At 44.1% G+C, this 19,172-nt stretch overlaps 2 protein-coding genes across 4 annotated transcripts in view; both read right to left on the minus strand.

The window, feature by feature from the left end:
- Positions 1-19,172, minus strand: part of LOC139473834 (potassium voltage-gated channel subfamily KQT member 1-like) — a 147,322-nt gene that overhangs the window by 80,412 nt on the left and 47,738 nt on the right. For all 3 annotated transcript variants that reach the window (XM_071256599.1, XM_071256601.1, XM_071256600.1), the window contains exon 2: positions 5,716-6,649. In XM_071256599.1, the coding sequence (XP_071112700.1) occupies positions 5,716-6,005 (290 nt within the window). In that variant the 5' untranslated portion in view covers positions 6,006-6,649. The remainder of the gene's footprint in view (positions 1-5,715; positions 6,650-19,172) is intronic.
- LOC139475579 (collagen alpha-2(IV) chain-like) lies at positions 16,334-17,269 on the minus strand. The gene has a single exon (XM_071258768.1). The coding sequence runs from the start codon at positions 17,267-17,269 to the stop codon at positions 16,334-16,336; it is 936 nt and encodes a 311-aa protein (XP_071114869.1).

The following is a 19,172-nucleotide window of genomic DNA, read 5'->3' on the forward strand; positions in this document are numbered from 1 at the left end:
TTTTAGATGTATTCTTTCACCATACAGTTTGAAGCAAATCAGTGTGACAGCTTCTGAGAATCACCTTGTCAGTGGTGAGGATGACATGGTGATGCAGGAGAAGGGGTTTTGTTTTTCTTGTTTGGATCTGTAATGGTGATATTATGCAACAATTATCGTGAAATGATTTTGAAGTGGATGCTGGTTTGCTTCTTTCCTGTTTAACGCAGCACTCAGCAATATCCCAGCCATATGACGGCGGTCTGTAAATAATCGAGTCTGGACCAGACAATCCAGTGATTGACATCATGAGCTTCGATCCAGGCAATTGGGATACAATGACACCAAGACTGACCACCCGATCCTGTAAGTTGCCTCCAACGACAGGCAAGGGTTGCTGAAGATCAATGCTAACCCGGATCTTCACGGGTAGTGGATGATGTTGCTGATGCAGTATTGATAATGATGATGGTGCATGGGTTGGTGATGATGATGCAGACACGTGCTGGTGTTGGTGTCTGTGACGATGATGCGAGGCTGATAGTTATCAAGGTGACACTGGTGGTGAAGGGGATGTTGAGGGGGATCAGGACGATGACGACGACGATGATGATGATGTAGTTTCTAATGCGACGTTGATGCTGCTGCTGCTGCTGATGATGATGCTGACAACAATGATAGTGGTGGCAGATATGAGGACAGTGAGTCGGATGTTGCAACTGAAGTGACACACATCCAACTGCAACTCCATTATGTGAAGCTGGGGAGTTGACTTTATCAGCATACATAATTGATACTTAATTCCTACTGTCGTATGAGGGGCATTGTCAGGTGGTGCTCATGCCCCCTGGCAGATGACCGGTCTATCAGCTTATCACCAGCACACAGCCACAGCATGGCTCCACACACAGAAAGGGCATTACTTATTTATAACAAGTCACCAACTAAAGCTAGCAATAGATCTCATCAATACGGGAATTGTATGTGGCAATAAAGATATAAAATTAATACAATACTGTCGGTGGAATTTGCTCACAGGACATCAAGCTGCAGATGTCTTGTATTCGTAATGTAACCATAATCTAGACAGCATGGAGAAATTGAATCTGAGTTTTGGTAAGATAAATATGTCAGTTAGGATTGACTGATGTTGACTGCACGGCTGAGACACACTCACACCAACTCACCCACCCTGCTACACCCGACCACACCCGGCCACACCCAGCCCCCAGATTAATTTACTCCAAGATTTTACTCTTAACTGTTATACTACCTGAGTAGAATTTTATAAACTTTGTGTTTGTGAATATGAGTGTGTGTGTTTCTGTGTGTTTCTCTGTGTGAGTGTTTGTGTGTGTGTGTGTGAATGTGTTTGTGTGTGTGTATATGAGTGTGTGTGCATGAGTGTGTGTATGTGTGAGTGTGTGTGTGTGTGTGTGAGTTTGTGAGTTTGTGTGTGTGTGTGTGTGTGTGTGTGTGTGTGTGTGTGTGTGTGTGTGTGAGAGAGACAGAGTGAGTGTGTGTGAGTTTGTCCGTTTAATTCACTCAAAGGTTTTAATTATATCTGTATACTACCTGAGAGAAAAAGTTTATAAACGTGTGCAGTTCTTTCTTTCTGTATGTATGTATGTCGGTCTGTGGTGTGTGTGTGTGTGCGTGTGCGTGTGCGTGTGCGTGTGCGTGTGCGTGTGCAGTGTGCGTGCGTGCGTGCATGTGCGTGCATGCATGTGTATGTAAAATGTACATAATTTGCACGGTGTGTACATATTAAATAGAAAAAACAAAGTAAGAGGGTCTTTTGTATATGAAGTACTTTTGCTCCTTCACAGAGTCCATCAGCTCAAAACTGTTACAATGTGACGTCACCATAATAAATGACGTCACAACCAGGAATAACCATGTGGGTGGGGAACGTAAGTCCCCCGGCCTGAGTCCCACAGGAAGATAGACGTTATGACTGCAAGGAGGCCTGAAGAACTGCTCCAGCATCAGTACAACTACCATTTTACTGATGCAAACAATCTATACACACACGAAATATTGAATGGACTGTTTAACTCATAATGTACAAACAATTACAGCTAACCTTTCATCTTGGGCTGGGACAAGGCCAAATTGACTACCCGGGTACCCAACCCCCTATTACCCGACCCTACCCGGGTACCCACTGTAGGTCTCTGCAGATGTCTCAAAATGTCTGATTGGGAATATTTTTAGCATAGCCCTGGCAAAACGTATTTAGATACATGTATTAAACAATCTGGTCATGTATACACTGAAGCTGAATTAAGTTATATCTTTATTCAACCATATGAAAAATCAGAAGGAATGGATGCATAGTCAGAAAGAAATGTGAACATTAGTGACTTGTAGTGTAACCATAGTGTTCTAGATCATTTTTGTCATTAAACAATATATACCGTGACTAACCACGGGTCCGGGTAGTCCTGTGGGTACCCGGGTCCTACTCAGTACCCACCCGACCCGGGTACCCGAGTTACCCGTCCCAGCCCTACTTTCATCACCATTTTTGTATTTTAAGGAAGATGAATTAAGATTCAAAAGGTAGATGAAATGTACATTAATTAGAAAACATTTGGCCATTCTTTGGAATATTATGCAATCTGCCTAGCTATCAATAATGGACATGCAATCGTTAGCCGTAGTCTGCTGGCACAAAGGTGAAGTACTCTGCCATCATGGTGTTTATGGACGTTGCAATCAAACAGCTACCACTGTCAGGCTTAAGTTTGCCAACAGCAACTACATTCAGGTCAGTTCAACAATATTAATAATTAACACACTCACTAACTGTATGTTGGCTGTTGTGTGTCCCTCCCCAAGGCAAGGTATGGTTTCTTACAACCCATTTTGTTCTAATACAGCACTACCATGGGCAATTTCACAACTAATGTTCATGATAAAGAGTGAGTGAGTATGGTTTTATGCCGCTTTTAGCAATATCCCAGCAATGTCACAGCGGGAGACACCAGAAATGGACTTCACACAATGTAACCATGTCGGAAATGGAACCCGGGTCTTCGGCGTGACGAGCGAACGCTTTTACCACAAGGCTACCCAACCGCCCCTCATGATAAAGAAGTGTCTTCTGTATTGGCTAGTTTATTTGTTGATAAAGTATTAATATTTCATGTTTAATTTAATTTCTGAACAGTCAAATGACGATATATGAACACAAAAGAATGACACATGTCCACAGCAGGTTTTCACACATGAATACCTCCACCACATGTTGCAGTGATTGTATCATCATGTATATTTTATGCATGTTTGTTGTTTAACGGCACACCCAGCAATATTCCAGCTACTGTATTCGACGTAATAAGCGCCCCACTCTAATAAGTGCCCACGGCGATATTTGCTGATATATTGGCTAGTGAACAATCCCAATTAGCACCCCTTACGATTGATCAATGTACACAAGACTTATTTATTCACATATAACACACACTCGTGTGTTACATGCACCCTTAATTTTGGGCAATTAAATTCTGGAAAAATATATCTGTCGTACATAAACATTTTAGGCTGTCACCATAAACCCCAAATTTATCTTTCAACTCTGTTTTTTTTTCACCAAAGTAATATTCTAATAAGAGCCCCCTATTTCTAATTTTGAGAGCGCCCTGGGCGCTTATTACGTCAAATACAATATATGACGTTGGTCTGTAAATAATGAAATCTGGACCAGACAATCCAGTAATTGACTTCATGAGCATCAATCCATGCAATTGGGACAGATGACATGCATCAACCAAGACAACAAGCCTGACCACCCGATCCCGGTAGTCATCTCGTACGACAAGCATAGTCGCCTTAAACACTGCCATGTCGGCTTGGCTTTCAATCACTCTAGAGTTTGACAAATAATTGCACGCAAATAGTAATGGTTATAGCTGAGATTGTGATTTGCCATCAGCATTGAAGTAGCTACAGGAATCACAAATCTAAACAACACAAGAGCACTGCGCAGAATTTGTAAAAGGAATACTCATAACAATTACATTGCCATCAAAATATCATTTTGACTGATGTTCAGATAAGGTTTGTTTTTAATGAAATGTTGAAAAGAGAGTAAAAAATCATTTAAATTTAAGTAAATAAGCCTCCGGATATGGCTCATATGCTAAACTAATACTTTCAAACTGCATTATAAGCTGTGTTAGAATGTAGTTATAATGTCAAACACAAGGGGAGTCTCCATAGGGCAAGTTGTTGCAAACCTTCAATTTCATTACAGAAAGAAAGTAATGTATATTAATTCCCGCTGGACATGAAGCGGATATTAAACTGAATCCAATCAAACTTTATAGTCTGCATGATCTTTTGGTCAGCTAGAATAGGAAGGAAATGTGGGAATTGATCCTGTAGAGGAAACTAACACCTGCACCACTGTGCCAGGCTACCTGAGAGTGTCGCAGGGTTAATAAGCTCATTAGGGAAATTGGCGGATCGCTCAGTCATGCATCAAGGCAAATATAGTATGTCCTCAAGAAATAAAGTGATTCTGAAAATGTTTTTGAAAATAAATACATAGAAACATAAGTTTACATTTTGCATAACAAATATACTTACTACTCAAAAGAAGATAAAGAACACCTGATTCTTTCATATTACTGTAGTTAATCTGTCATGCCAAATAACATGAGACAATCTGTGTTCTTTAACTTCTTTTGAGTAGTTTATATTTTCATGACACCGGAAGGGGTATGGGTGGACCAGTCGTCTAAGGCGCTGCGATTTGCTTTGCAGAGTTGCATCCCTTGGGCACACCAGAAACCTATGATCCTGGTTCACCCTGATTATGTTTCTAGGTTTGTAAGCACAGTACATGTGCTCGTGGGTTTCACTGAAGTGGTAAACGTCTGAGACCTGCATCACTTCGGGCTTTCCTCCCACATTAAGCTGACACGCCACGATATAACTGGAATACTGTATAAAGCAGCGTTAAACCCAACTCACTCATGACACTGGATGTAGTTCATCATCCTCTTTCAAAGCAAAGCATTTCCATCCTGGTCTAAATGCATCATGAAAGTTACACCTGACACAGATGCTTTTAACCAACATCACTCCCCAAGCAATTAATAAAAAAATAACTTCAATAATCATCTTCCTCTACCATGGCTAAATACTCCGGCCACTGTTGACATATTGATAGAACTGATGGGCTTATTTGCATGCAAATATACCCAGGTAAAGGCCAACATGCCCAGTGCATATAAATACCATACCTTTTAACAGACATATCATGGGTCCAGGGAATCAATAACAGCATGTTCTAAATGTGTAAAGTGTGTACTGGACTCGGTACAAAACCGTTTGGTGGCAGTTCGGCCTACCGTTGGCATTGTTCAATAGACCCAACAATTAATCAATGGTAATTATTATTAATTAATTAGAATAAGTTGGTATTGATTAATTATTACCAATAGAAAATACACAATCAAGAAACTCATGCAACCACTTCAAACAAGCTAGCTAAGAATTTCTGTATAAAATCATTAAAAAAATATAAAAAATAGATGGTGCAGGAGTTCTGTGTAAACAATGTATTTTTTCCTATCAACACTCATCAAGACTGGTGCATGCAACTATCTGACGAGCCCTGCCCAGGTAGCATGCCTCTTGTCTCACTGTAATTATTCAGTGATAGGTGGGAGAAATACTGTGAACACTCCCCCAACAAACAGTGCGTTAACAAGGTATACTCACACTGTGAAGTGATATATGAAGCACTTCCATCCTGTCGGCCTCTCCAGAAAGTTATACACTTTAGCTTGCAGGCTAGCAGTAACGTTACTTTTTAACTTGGCCCGGTACCGTTCATCCAACAGGCGATCCATTTGTGAAAGCACAGGTTTGTACTCAACCCAAGCTGTCTGCGACTCACACGTGGAGTGTGCAGACTCCGGACCATAAGTGACTTCCTCTGTCGGCGCCACTGGTACCACTGCCAGCTGCCCCAACTCTCTTTGGCGAGTCCCCATCTCTGTAAGTTCCATATCATCAACTCCAGGATATTAACATACACACGTTAATTGCCCGCGTGCTGATCTTTGTTCCCTAAGGTCACTGGAACGTGCATCTCGCTGCAGGTGGTGTTATCGGAATGGCTCGGTATCCATACATATTGACACTACCAAGGTAATGTATTGGGAAAGGAGGTAAAAAGTTGAATAAGTTGCTCGATCATCAATAACTCGGCCGAGCACCTGGTTAGACGAGGATGACAATAAGTGGACAGCAATTGATGGCAGCAGGGTGCTCACACTTCTTATTCAACACTTACCACTTCAGTCCCACGACCAGTACTATATCCTCATCTCCACACTTAACACACTCCTTTTACTTATCACTCAGTGAATGACTTCCAAGCTCCAAGGGTGAGATGCTTTAGATGATATCCATGATGACAAGTAGGTAGGGGTGTAAGTAATAAGTGCCACTTATTGCTACATTGTTCCAGCCCTGTCACTGTCCCCATACAGAGATATGGAGAGTTGGATGTACTACGAGCTGGGAGACGTAGCGCTGTATTGATCTGGAGGGGAACTAGAAGGCTGGCACTTGCCTCGGTGACACTGGACCAGTAGGGGACAACGTCAACCACGACCACTTCACCGCATCACTGCTTGCATCAGGTAACCTGCAACAGAAGCAACCATGTAAGAAGGGAGGCATTGAAACAATAAGATGAAAGCCTGGCAACCAGAAGTGGTACTACACTGACAAGGAAGCTATATCTCCTAGTTGGGGTATATAGTGTGATGGTTGAGTCCTGTACACAATAAAACCTAGGCTATGTGTTGGGATGAATGGATCTCACTACTGGTATATAAGGCCATGTGGGGTGGTGATAGTGGCCAGTGGTTATGATACTGATCCACAACTGTCTAGAACCGAGCCATGTGGCCAGCTCACACATCAGGTGGTATTGGACAGAGCGGTGATATTGAACATATTGCCCAGGAGTGAGATTAACACTCATATCAGCCTTCCTCCAACTTGACACAAGGACATGACAAAATACTTGAAACAGTTTGGACATAATTGCCCCCGGCTGATGTTGCTGGCATCCGATGCTCGCTTTCTGTTCAGTTGCGCTGGAAGGAATCGGCAAAGTACCTAAATCAATCACAGATTCTCTGTGATTTCTACTGCCATGAAGCCATCGGCACACACTGTCTAAAGGGCTAAAGACAAAATTATATTGGTGATCAGGCCAAATATCTTCAGAATCTTAAATGAAAGTTTCTAAGAAGGAGGTCTGTGATTCAAGTCGGTAAGTGAAGCTCTCCCAACACGTACATCCTACCACCATTCACATTATCATCAGCAACTGCCAAGAGTGAGGGCTTTAAATGACTGATATGTTGCTTTGTACTGATGAACCATACAAAACATACAGCCTGTGGGTAGCCCTGGTCTCCTTAACCTACTCTCCCCAGTTACAATACTTCGTGATGAGGCAGTGTCTACAAGCTGTCTGCACTCTTATACCTAGAACATCATTATCCTCCAGCATATGATGACTGGACATCTCTATACCAAACCCAATAAAATGAATAATTCTATTTCAGCCGAGAGGAGGTTATGTAACTCTCCTGATGCACTGTCCATGTCAAGACTGCACTGTCCATGTCAAGACTGCACTGTCCATGTCAAGACTGCACTGTCCATGTCAAGACTGCACTGTCTTTGTCAAGACTGCACTGTCCATGTCAAAACTGCACTGTCCATGTCAAGACTGCACTGTCCATGTCAAAACTGCACTGTCCATGTCAAGACTGCACTGTCCATGTCAAGACTGCACTGTCTTTGTCAAGACTGCACTGTCCATGTCAAAACTGCACTGTCCATGTCAAGACTGCACTGTCTTTGTCAAGACTGCACTGTCCATGTCAAGACTGCACTGTCCATGTCAAAACTGCACTGTCTTTGTCAAGACTGCACTGTCCATGTCAAAACTGCACTGTCCATGTCAAGACTGCACTGTCCATGTCAAGACTGCACTGTCCATGTCAAAACTGCACTGTCCATGTCAAAACTGCACTGTCCATGTCAAGACTGCACTGTCCATGTCAAAACTGCACTGTCCATGTCAAGACTGCACTGTCCATGTCAAAACTGCACTGTCCATGTCAAGACTGCACTGTCTTTGTCAAGACTGCACTGTCCATGTCAAAACTGCACTGTCCATGTCAAGACTGCACTGTCCATGTCAAGACTGCACTGTCCATGACAAAACTGCACTGTCCATGTCAAGATTGCACTGTCCATGTCAAGACTGCACTGTCCATCTCAAAACTGCACTGTCCATCTCAAAACTGCACTGTTAATATCAAGACTGCGTTGGCAAAGTAGCCTCATTATTCTAGACTCAATATTCAAAGAGACACTCGCTCCAGGATGATTTCTGAGGCTTGAAAATGATAAATATTAAGACATGAAAATGTATGTTTCCAACAATGCACAGTAGCATGAGACCTTACCCACATTCTGATTGCTTTCTAGTAAAATACATATTTAACAAGAACAGATATTCATTCCAAGATGTATCATTCTTTTCAAATGTTATATTGTAAACATGACAGATATTCAAGCCTTAGGTAATAAAGAAACTTGCTGAAGTGTTTCATTCACTCAAAAAATGTAGGGATTATGCAGGATTGTTGTTCCTACCACACAGCTAACACCGGTACTACCTATGGTGCTCAAACCCCATGGCTAAGACTAGATACACCGGTACTACCTATGGCGATCAAACCCCATGGCTAAGACTAGATACACCGGTACTACCTATGGTGCTCAAACCCCATGGCTAAGACTAGATACACCGGTACTACCTATGGCGCTCAAACCCCATGGCTAAGACTAGATACACCGGTACTACCTATGGCGCTCAAACCCCATGGCTAAGACTAGATACACCGGTACTACCTATGGCGCTCAAACCCCATGGCTAAGACTAGATACACCGGTACTACCTATGGTGCTCAAACCCCATGGCTAAGACTAGATACACCGGTACTACCTATGGTGCTCAAACCCCATGGCTAAGACTAGATACACCGGTACTACCTATGGCGCTCAAACCCCATGGCTAAGACTAGATACACCGGTACTACCTATGGCGCTCAAACCCCATGGCTAAGACTAGATACACCGGTACTACCTATGGTGCTCAAACCCCATGGCTAAGACTAGATACACCGGTACTACCTATGGCGCTCAAACCCCATGGCTAAGACTAGATACACCGGTACTACCTATGGCGCTCAAACCCCATGGCTAAGACTAGATACACCGGTACTACCTACGGCGCTCAAACCCCATGGCTAAGACTAGATACACTGGTACTACCTACGGCGCTCAAACCCAATGGCTAAGACTAGATACACCGGTACTACCTAGGGTGCTCAAACCCCATGGCTAAGACTAGATACACCGGTACTACCTATGGTGCTCAAACCCCATGGCTAAGACTAGATACACCGGTACTACCTATGGTGCTCAAACCCCATGGCTAAGACTAGATACACCGGTACTACCTATGGTGCTCAAACCCCATGGCTAAGACTAGATACACCGGTACTACCTATGGTGCTCAAACCCCATGGCTAAGACTAGATACACTGGTACTACCTATGGTGCTCAAACCCCATGGCTAAGACTAGATACACCGGTACTACCTATGGTGCTCAAACCCCATGGCTAAGACTAGATACACCGGTACTACCTATGGTGCTCAAACCCCATGGCTAAGTCTAGATACACCGGTACTACCTATGGTGCTCAAACCCCATGGCTAAGACTAGATACACCGGTACTACCTATGGTGCTCAAACCCCATGGCTAAGACTAGATACACTGGTACTACCTATGGTGCTCAAACCCCATGGCTAAGACTAGATACACCGGTACTACCTATGGTGCTCAAACCCCATGGCTAAGTCTAGATACACCGGTACTACCTATGGTGCTCAAACCCCATGGCTAAGTCTAGATACACCGGTACTACCTATGGTGCTCAAACCCCATGGCTAAGACTAGATACACCGGTACTACCTATGGTGCTCAAACCCCATGGCTAAGACTAGATACACCGGTACTACCTATGGTGCTCAAACCCCATGGCTAAGACTAGATACACTGGTACTACCTATGGTGCTCAAACCCCATGGCTAAGACTAGATACACCGGTACTACCTATGGTGCTCAAACCCCATGGCTAAGACTAGATACACCGGTACTACCTATGGTGCTCAAACCCCATGGCTAAGACTAGATACACCGGTACTACCTATGGTGCTCAAACCCCATGGCTAAGACTAGATACACCGGTACTACCTATGGTGCTCAAACCCCATGGCTAAGACTAGATACACCGGTACTACCTATGGTGCTCAAACCCCATGGCTAAGACTAGATACACCGGTACTACCTATGGTGCTCAAACCCCATGGCTAAGACTAGATACACCGGTACTACCTATGGTGCTCAAACCCCATGGCTAAGACTAGATACACCGGTACTACCTATGGTGCTCAAACCCCATGGCTAAGACTAGATACACCGGTACTACCTATGCACACAAACCCCATGGCTAAGACTAGTATCTCCTATGGTGCTCCGACCCTCAGCTAACACCAGTACTACCTATGGTGCTCCGACCCTCAGCTAACACCGGTACTACCTATGGTGCTCCGACCCTCAGCTAACACCGGTACTACCTATGGTGCTCCGACCCTCAGCTAACACTGGTACTACCTATGGTGCTCCGACCCTCAGCTAACACCAGTACTACCTATGGTGCTCAAACCCCATGGCTAAGTCTAGATACACCGGTACTACCTATGGTGCTCAAACCCCATGGCTAAGACTAGATACACCGGTACTACCTATGGTGCTCAAACCCCATGGCTAAGACTAGATACACTGGTACTACCTATGGTGCTCAAACCCCATGGCTAAGACTAGATACACCGGTACTACCTATGGTGCTCAAACCCCATGGCTAAGTCTAGATACACCGGTACTACCTATGGTGCTCAAACCCCATGGCTAAGTCTAGATACACCGGTACTACCTATGGTGCTCAAACCCCATGGCTAAGACTAGATACACCGGTACTACCTATGGTGCTCAAACCCCATGGCTAAGACTAGATACACTGGTACTACCTATGGTGCTCAAACCCCATGGCTAAGTCTAGATACACCGGTACTACCTATGGTGCTCAAACCCCATGGCTAAGTCTAGATACACCGGTACTACCTATGGTGCTCAAACCCCATGGCTAAGACTAGATACACCGGTACTACCTATGGTGCTCAAACCCCATGGCTAAGACTAGATACACTGGTACTACCTATGGTGCTCAAACCCCATGGCTAAGACTAGATACACCGGTACTACCTATGGTGCTCAAACCCCATGGCTAAGACTAGATACACCGGTACTACCTATGGTGCTCAAACCCCATGGCTAAGACAAGATACACCGGTACTACCTATGGTGCTCAAACCCCATGGCTAAGACTAGATACACCGGTACTACCTATGGTACTCAAACCCCATGGCTAAGACTAGATACACCGGTACTACCTATGGTGCTCAAACCCCATGGCTAAGACTAGATACACCGGTACTACCTATGGTGCTCAAACCCCATGGCTAAGACTAGATACACCGGTACTACCTATGGTGCTCAAACCCCATGGCTAAGACTAGATACACCGGTACTACCTATGGTGCTCAAACCCCATGGCTAAGACTAGATACACCGGTACTACCTATGGTGCTCAAACCCCATGGCTAAGACTAGATACACCGGTACTACCTATGCACACAAACCCCATGGCTAAGACTAGTATCTCCTATGGTGCTCCGACCCTCAGCTAACACCAGTACTACCTATGGTGCTCCGACCCTCAGCTAACACCGGTACTACCTATGGTGCTCCGACCCTCAGCTAACACCGGTACTACCTATGGTGCTCCGACCCTCAGCTAACACTGGTACTACCTATGGTGCTCCGACCCTCAGCTAACACCGGTACTACCTATGGTGCTCCGACCCTCAGCTAACACCGGTACTACCTATGGTGCTCCGACCCTCAGCTAACACCAGTACTACCTATGGCGCTCAAACCCTCAGCTAACACCAGTACTACCTATGGTGCTCCGACCCTCAGCTAACACCGGTACTACCTATGGTGCTCCGACCCTCAGCTAACACCGGTACTACCTATGGTGCTCCGACCCTCAGCTAACACTGGTACTACCTATGGTGCTCCGACCCTCAGCTAACACCAGTACTACCTATGGTGCTCAAACCCCATGGCTAAGTCTAGATACACCGGTACTACCTATGGTGCTCAAACCCCATGGCTAAGACTAGATACACCGGTACTACCTATGGTGCTCAAACCCCATGGCTAAGACTAGATACACTGGTACTACCTATGGTGCTCAAACCCCATGGCTAAGACTAGATACACCGGTACTACCTATGGTGCTCAAACCCCATGGCTAAGTCTAGATACACCGGTACTACCTATGGTGCTCAAACCCCATGGCTAAGTCTAGATACACCGGTACTACCTATGGTGCTCAAACCCCATGGCTAAGACTAGATACACCGGTACTACCTATGGTGCTCAAACCCCATGGCTAAGACTAGATACACTGGTACTACCTATGGTGCTCAAACCCCATGGCTAAGTCTAGATACACCGGTACTACCTATGGTGCTCAAACCCCATGGCTAAGTCTAGATACACCGGTACTACCTATGGTGCTCAAACCCCATGGCTAAGACTAGATACACCGGTACTACCTATGGTGCTCAAACCCCATGGCTAAGACTAGATACACTGGTACTACCTATGGTGCTCAAACCCCATGGCTAAGACTAGATACACCGGTACTACCTATGGTGCTCAAACCCCATGGCTAAGACTAGATACACCGGTACTACCTATGGTGCTCAAACCCCATGGCTAAGACAAGATACACCGGTACTACCTATGGTGCTCAAACCCCATGGCTAAGACTAGATACACCGGTACTACCTATGGTACTCAAACCCCATGGCTAAGACTAGATACACCGGTACTACCTATGGTGCTCAAACCCCATGGCTAAGACTAGATACACCGGTACTACCTATGGTGCTCAAACCCCATGGCTAAGACTAGATACACCGGTACTACCTATGGTGCTCAAACCCCATGGCTAAGACTAGATACACCGGTACTACCTATGGTGCTCAAACCCCATGGCTAAGACTAGATACACCGGTACTACCTATGGTGCTCAAACCCCATGGCTAAGACTAGATACACCGGTACTACCTATGCACACAAACCCCATGGCTAAGACTAGTATCTCCTATGGTGCTCCGACCCTCAGCTAACACCAGTACTACCTATGGTGCTCCGACCCTCAGCTAACACCGGTACTACCTATGGTGCTCCGACCCTCAGCTAACACCGGTACTACCTATGGTGCTCCGACCCTCAGCTAACACTGGTACTACCTATGGTGCTCCGACCCTCAGCTAACACCGGTACTACCTATGGTGCTCCGACCCTCAGCTAACACCGGTACTACCTATGGTGCTCCGACCCTCAGCTAACACCAGTACTACCTATGGCGCTCAAACCCTCAGCTAACACCAGTACTACCTATGGTGCTCCGACCCTCAGCTAACACCGGTACTACCTATGGTGCTCCGACCCTCAGCTAACACCGGTACTACCTATGGTGCTCCGACCCTCAGCTAACACCGGTACTACCTATGGCGTTCCAACCCCATGGCTAAGACTAGAATTTACCTATGGTGCTCCGACCCTCAGCTAACACCGGTACTACCTATGGTGCTCCGACCCTCAGCTAACACCGGTACTACCTATGGTGCTCCGAACCTCAGCTAACACCAGAAATGGGCTTCACACATTGTACCCATGTCAGGAAAAGAACCTGGGTCTTCGGCGTGACGAGCGAACGCTTTAACCACTAGGCTACCTAGTCCTTATCCAATGAAGTGATATAATGTATGTTTGACAAGAGTGGTAGTGATATCAACTACTTGCAATAGGTGTATTGTCTATAGACAATTACAATACATTAATAGTTTAATTCATTCACCTCCAGTACTCTATAGAGACTCTTGATTTCAAGTAAGGTTTTCCCTAATCATTTTAAATCTTTAAATCTCATAGCTTAGATTGTTCATTACTTTCAAACATTATTTGAGGAGTCAAAACACAACAGTGACAAAACTCGGATGTCTGTGGCCAAGCAGTCTAGTAATGAAAGGTGTGGAAAGAGTGACGCAGTTTACAAAGTTATACAAGTGGGTTTTCAAAGTTGTAAAGAAATCAAATGACAAGATTACATCCACTTGCCCTTTCATCACTGCCTTCAATTTTTAATGGAAAACCGTTTTTGCTGCTATTGATTTGGCGGAGGTGCTAAGTAATTAAGACAGGGGTGATTAAGACAAGGTGACTCTCAAGGAAACGTTCAATTACATTTACACAGCGGCTGACAAACGTGGCTCTGCTATTTGTCTGCAGTGAAGAAATACAAACTGTGTATGGATATGCTGGTAAGACCAGCAAAATATTACAAACACCTTAATAATGCAAATTCAATAACTGTGATGATTCTTTGTAGTATGACAGGCTATTTGTTGAGAGAACTGATTTTCGGGTGATCGCCAATAGACTGAACAGCAGGATTGACTGACATAGTGAAGGACTCAAAGGAAATGTCAATGACGTCACTGACGACCCTCGTGTTGCGGTAGTTGCTGAAGCTCAAAGTCATGTGACCGCCATGTCTTCAGCACAGGCCTGTTGTTGTGTAGACATTGACAGATTTGAGAAATGATAGCCGGAAGGACATTAAACAGGTGTCAAGAAGCCATCATGGCAACCAAGCGTTCAGGAGTTCAACTGCCTGCATCCCCACAGAGCCTTGTCAGTCATCGTAGTCTGCAGGTGTGAAGCCAAAGAAAGAGTGAGTTAGGTTTTAACACTGTTTTTAACATTATTCCATTATCATTCTTGTCTGCTTCATGTGAGAGGACCGCCTCCGTGGTCTAGTGGTAGAGCGTCCGCCCAGAGAGCGGAAGGTCCGGGGTTCGATCCCCAGCCGCGTCATACAAAAAGACGTTAAAAGATGGTACTTGTCGTTACCCTGTCTGGCGCTTGGCATTAAGGGGCTAAAACAAGGACTGGTCGGCTCGGAGTCAGTATACTGTGTCTGAGTGGGGTATTCATGTTAAACTGCGGCATGGTATCTCAGTGTGCTAGCACTATAAATTGGCATCAGTCCGGACTAGTACAAGCAGCCACACACAGACACATACACGTACATGCACATCACTATATAAGTGCAATAATCTTGGACGCGACGTTAAACCCCATTTCACCTCAACTAATGTGGGAGGATTGAAGCCTGAACTGATGCAGGTCTCCTATGTTCAGCACTTTGGTCAGAGTAAACACCTGTGAAGATCCGGGCTAGAATAGTTCTTCAGCAACCCATGCTTGTTGTTAGAGGAGACTAACGGGATTAGGTGGTCAGGCTCACCGACTTGGTTGAGTGCAGCATTAAACAACAAACAAACAAAAACAAAAACTTTTTTGAAACCCATGAACACAGGTATAGTGATAACAAAACCTAGCAACATAATCAGGATGAACAGTGATTTGAACCCACAACCATAGGTTTCTGGCATGCCTAAGACACTGAACTCTGCACAGCATATTGTGTCGGATTAGGCAACTGGGCCACCCGTGCTCCCTGTTTTTTTCATACAAACTCATTGGCTTAATGATAACAAGTCAAAACTGTAACTAGCTATCATTGTACCATCAGCGCCAGAGTGGAAAACTATGTGGAAACTATGAGTCGATAGTGAGTGAAAGTCAGCCCATACTTCAACAGTGAACACTGGTCGCAGAGTGGAGGCAATTAGCACAAACCTTCAACACAAGAGTAAATCAAACAGTCAGCTACCAATATGAAAACCATCCGTACTACCGGTAGATCAAATGTAGACATCTCTACTTTCTTGTCAACCGTTTTGTGCGTGATGTCGCTATGATTTTACATCCACAATCAAGGGCTTGAGCTGTATTGATCATCTTAAAACATAGGGGATGTTGTACTCAGCAATCGACACTCCTCTGTACAGGAAGAAGCTACATGCCAGCGTCTTTGTCCTGTCATTATGTGTAATCTCATACTTTCATGAAACTTTCTCCTCTCTGAGAACATGCCTCGTGGCATATCCAAACATTATCCTCTTTTTCTTCAGACATACAAATCCATCCTTTCATTTCTCAGGCAAACCCTTCCATCCATCATCCTCTCTTGACTCAGGCAAACCCATCCATCCATCATCCTCTCTTGACTCAGGCAAACCCATCTATCATCCTCTCTTGACTCAGGCAAACCCATCCATCCATCATCCTCTCTTGACTCAGGCAAACCCATCAATCTCTTCTCCTCTCTTGACTCAGGCAAACCCATCAATCCCTTCTCCTCTCTTGACTCAGGCAAACCCATCCATCCATCATCCTCTCTTGACTCAGGCAAACCCATCCATCCATCATCCTCTCTTGACTCAGGCAAACCCATCAATCCCTTCTCCTCTCTTGACTCAGGCAAACCCATCAATCCCTTCTCCTCTCTTGACTCAGGCAAACCCATCCATCCATCATCCTCTCTTGACTCAGGTAAACCCATCAATCCATCATCCTCTCTTGACTCAGGTAAACCCATCCATCCATCATCCTCTCTTGACTCAGGCAAACCCATCAATCCCTTCTCCTCTCTTGACTCAGGCAAACCCATCCATCCATCATCCTCTCTTGACTCAGGCTTACCCATCAATCCATCATCCTCTCTTGACTCAGGCAAACCCATCCATCCATCATCCTCTCTTGACTCAGGCAAACCCATCCATCCATCATCCTCTCTTGACTCAGGCAAACCCATCAATCTCTTCTCCTCTCTTGACTCAGGCAAACCCATCCATCCATCATCCTCTCTTGACTCAGGCAAACCCATCCATCCATCATCCTCTCTTGACTCAGGCAAACCCATCAATCCCTTCTCCTCTCTTGACTCAGGCAAACCCATCAATCCCTTCTCCTCTCTTGACTCAGGCAAACCCATCCATCCATCATCCTCTCTTGACTCAGGCTTATCTATCCAGGCAGATCTATCCATCAATCCATCCATCATCCTTGCTTTACTCAGGCATATCCATCCATCCAACAATTCATTTCAGTACCTATCCGTCATTTAAAAAAAACAGTGAAACAAAAAGACTATCAATGCAAATCCTAATCGCGACACATTCCACAATTTGTAATCTCAACATAAACATGTGATAATCGCATGACTCCATTCACTTCTGCGCGTGGTGTTGATCAAATGACCTGTTAATCCCTGACAGACACATCAATTAAACGTTTCTTTGAAGTTAGGTATCACTGAGTGTAACTAAGAAGACAATTGGCCTTTGACACGCTGAACTCAATGCAGAGCAGATTCCCGGCTTGTTAAGCCTTGTTAATTGAACCATGCTGACCAATGAGTCATGCCGAGATCGTCTTATCAGAGTAAATTTGTGCTGGGAGTACATGTTTGGGACTGGAAAATGACTTCAAGACTAGCGTTACTTTGACACATCCGATTCAACACAGAGGTTAAATAATGAAGAAAAAAGAAGGAATATGCATGGACCAAGCTTTCACTTCAAGACAACCATTAAGTTTGACATATCAAAGTTCATCACAACAGGGTTTGACTGTATATTGTATGTAGCTTACTACGTCAATCTGTATGGTAATCACTACTTACATCCATATACTGATTATTAAATCCATAAACATGTTGGTTATTTATTTCATCCATTATTCATTGATAAATGCATCCATTTATAAGTTAACCAGTGGTATCTATCTATTTGATTATTGAGTGAGTGACTATGGTTTTACGCTGCTTTTAGCAATATTCCAGCAATATCACAGCGGGGAACACCAGAAATGGGCTTCACACATTGTACCCATGTCGGGAATCGATGCCTGGTCTTTGGCGTGACAAGCGGATGCTTTAACCACTAGGCTACCCGACCGCCCCTATTTGATTATTGCATCCATTTAATTGTTTATCATTTTGGAGAGACTTGAGTACATGGTAGGGATGCAACTAATACACTATAAGGTGAATACAATGCATATCACGAATATAGGGTAACGAATACACTGTAAGGTGAATACAATGCATATCACGAATATAGGGTAACGAATACACTATAAGGTGAATACAATGCATATCACGAATATAGGGTAACGAATACACTATAAGGTGAATACAATGCATATCACGCATATAGGGTAACAGTTACACTATAAGGTGAATACAATGCATATCACGCATATAGGGTAACAGATACACTATAAGGTGAATACAATGCATATCACGCATATAGGGTAACGAATACACTATAAGGTGAATACAATGCATATCACGCATATAGGGTAACAGATACACTATAAGGTGAATACAATGCATATCACGCATATAGGGTAACAGATACACTATAAGGTGAATACAATGCATATCACGCATATAGGGTAACGAATACACTATAAGGTGAATACAATGCATATCACGCATATAGGGTAACGAATACATTATAAGGTGAATACAATGCATATCATGCATATAGGGTAACAAATACACTATAAGGTGAATACAATGCATATCACGAATATAGGGTAACGAATACACGATAAGGTGAATACAATGCATATCACGAATATAGGGTTACGGATACACTTTAAGGTGAATACAATGCATATCACGCATATAGGGTAACGAATACACTATAAGGTGAATACAATGCATATCACGAATATAGGGTAACAGATACACTATAAGGTGAACACAATGCATATCAGGCATATAGGGTAACGAATACACTATAAGGTAAATACAATGCATATCACGTAATAGGGTAACGAATACACTATAAAGTGAATACAATGCATATCACAAATATAGGGTAACAAATACACTATAAGGTGAATACAATGCATATCACGAATATAGGGTAACGAATACACTATAAGGTGAATAC

Source organism: Haliotis cracherodii, unplaced genomic scaffold, assembly GCF_022045235.1.
Source record: "Haliotis cracherodii isolate W230 unplaced genomic scaffold, xgHalCrac1.p SCAF_3, whole genome shotgun sequence".
NCBI classification, from domain to species: Eukaryota; Metazoa; Mollusca; class Gastropoda; order Lepetellida; family Haliotidae; genus Haliotis; species Haliotis cracherodii.

What these genes read in the sequence shown, in the direction of transcription:
- LOC139475579 (XM_071258768.1), bottom strand. Translation starts at nt 17,269, where the DNA reads ATGATGGATGGATTGATGGATAGATCTGCCTGGATAGATAAGCCTGAG.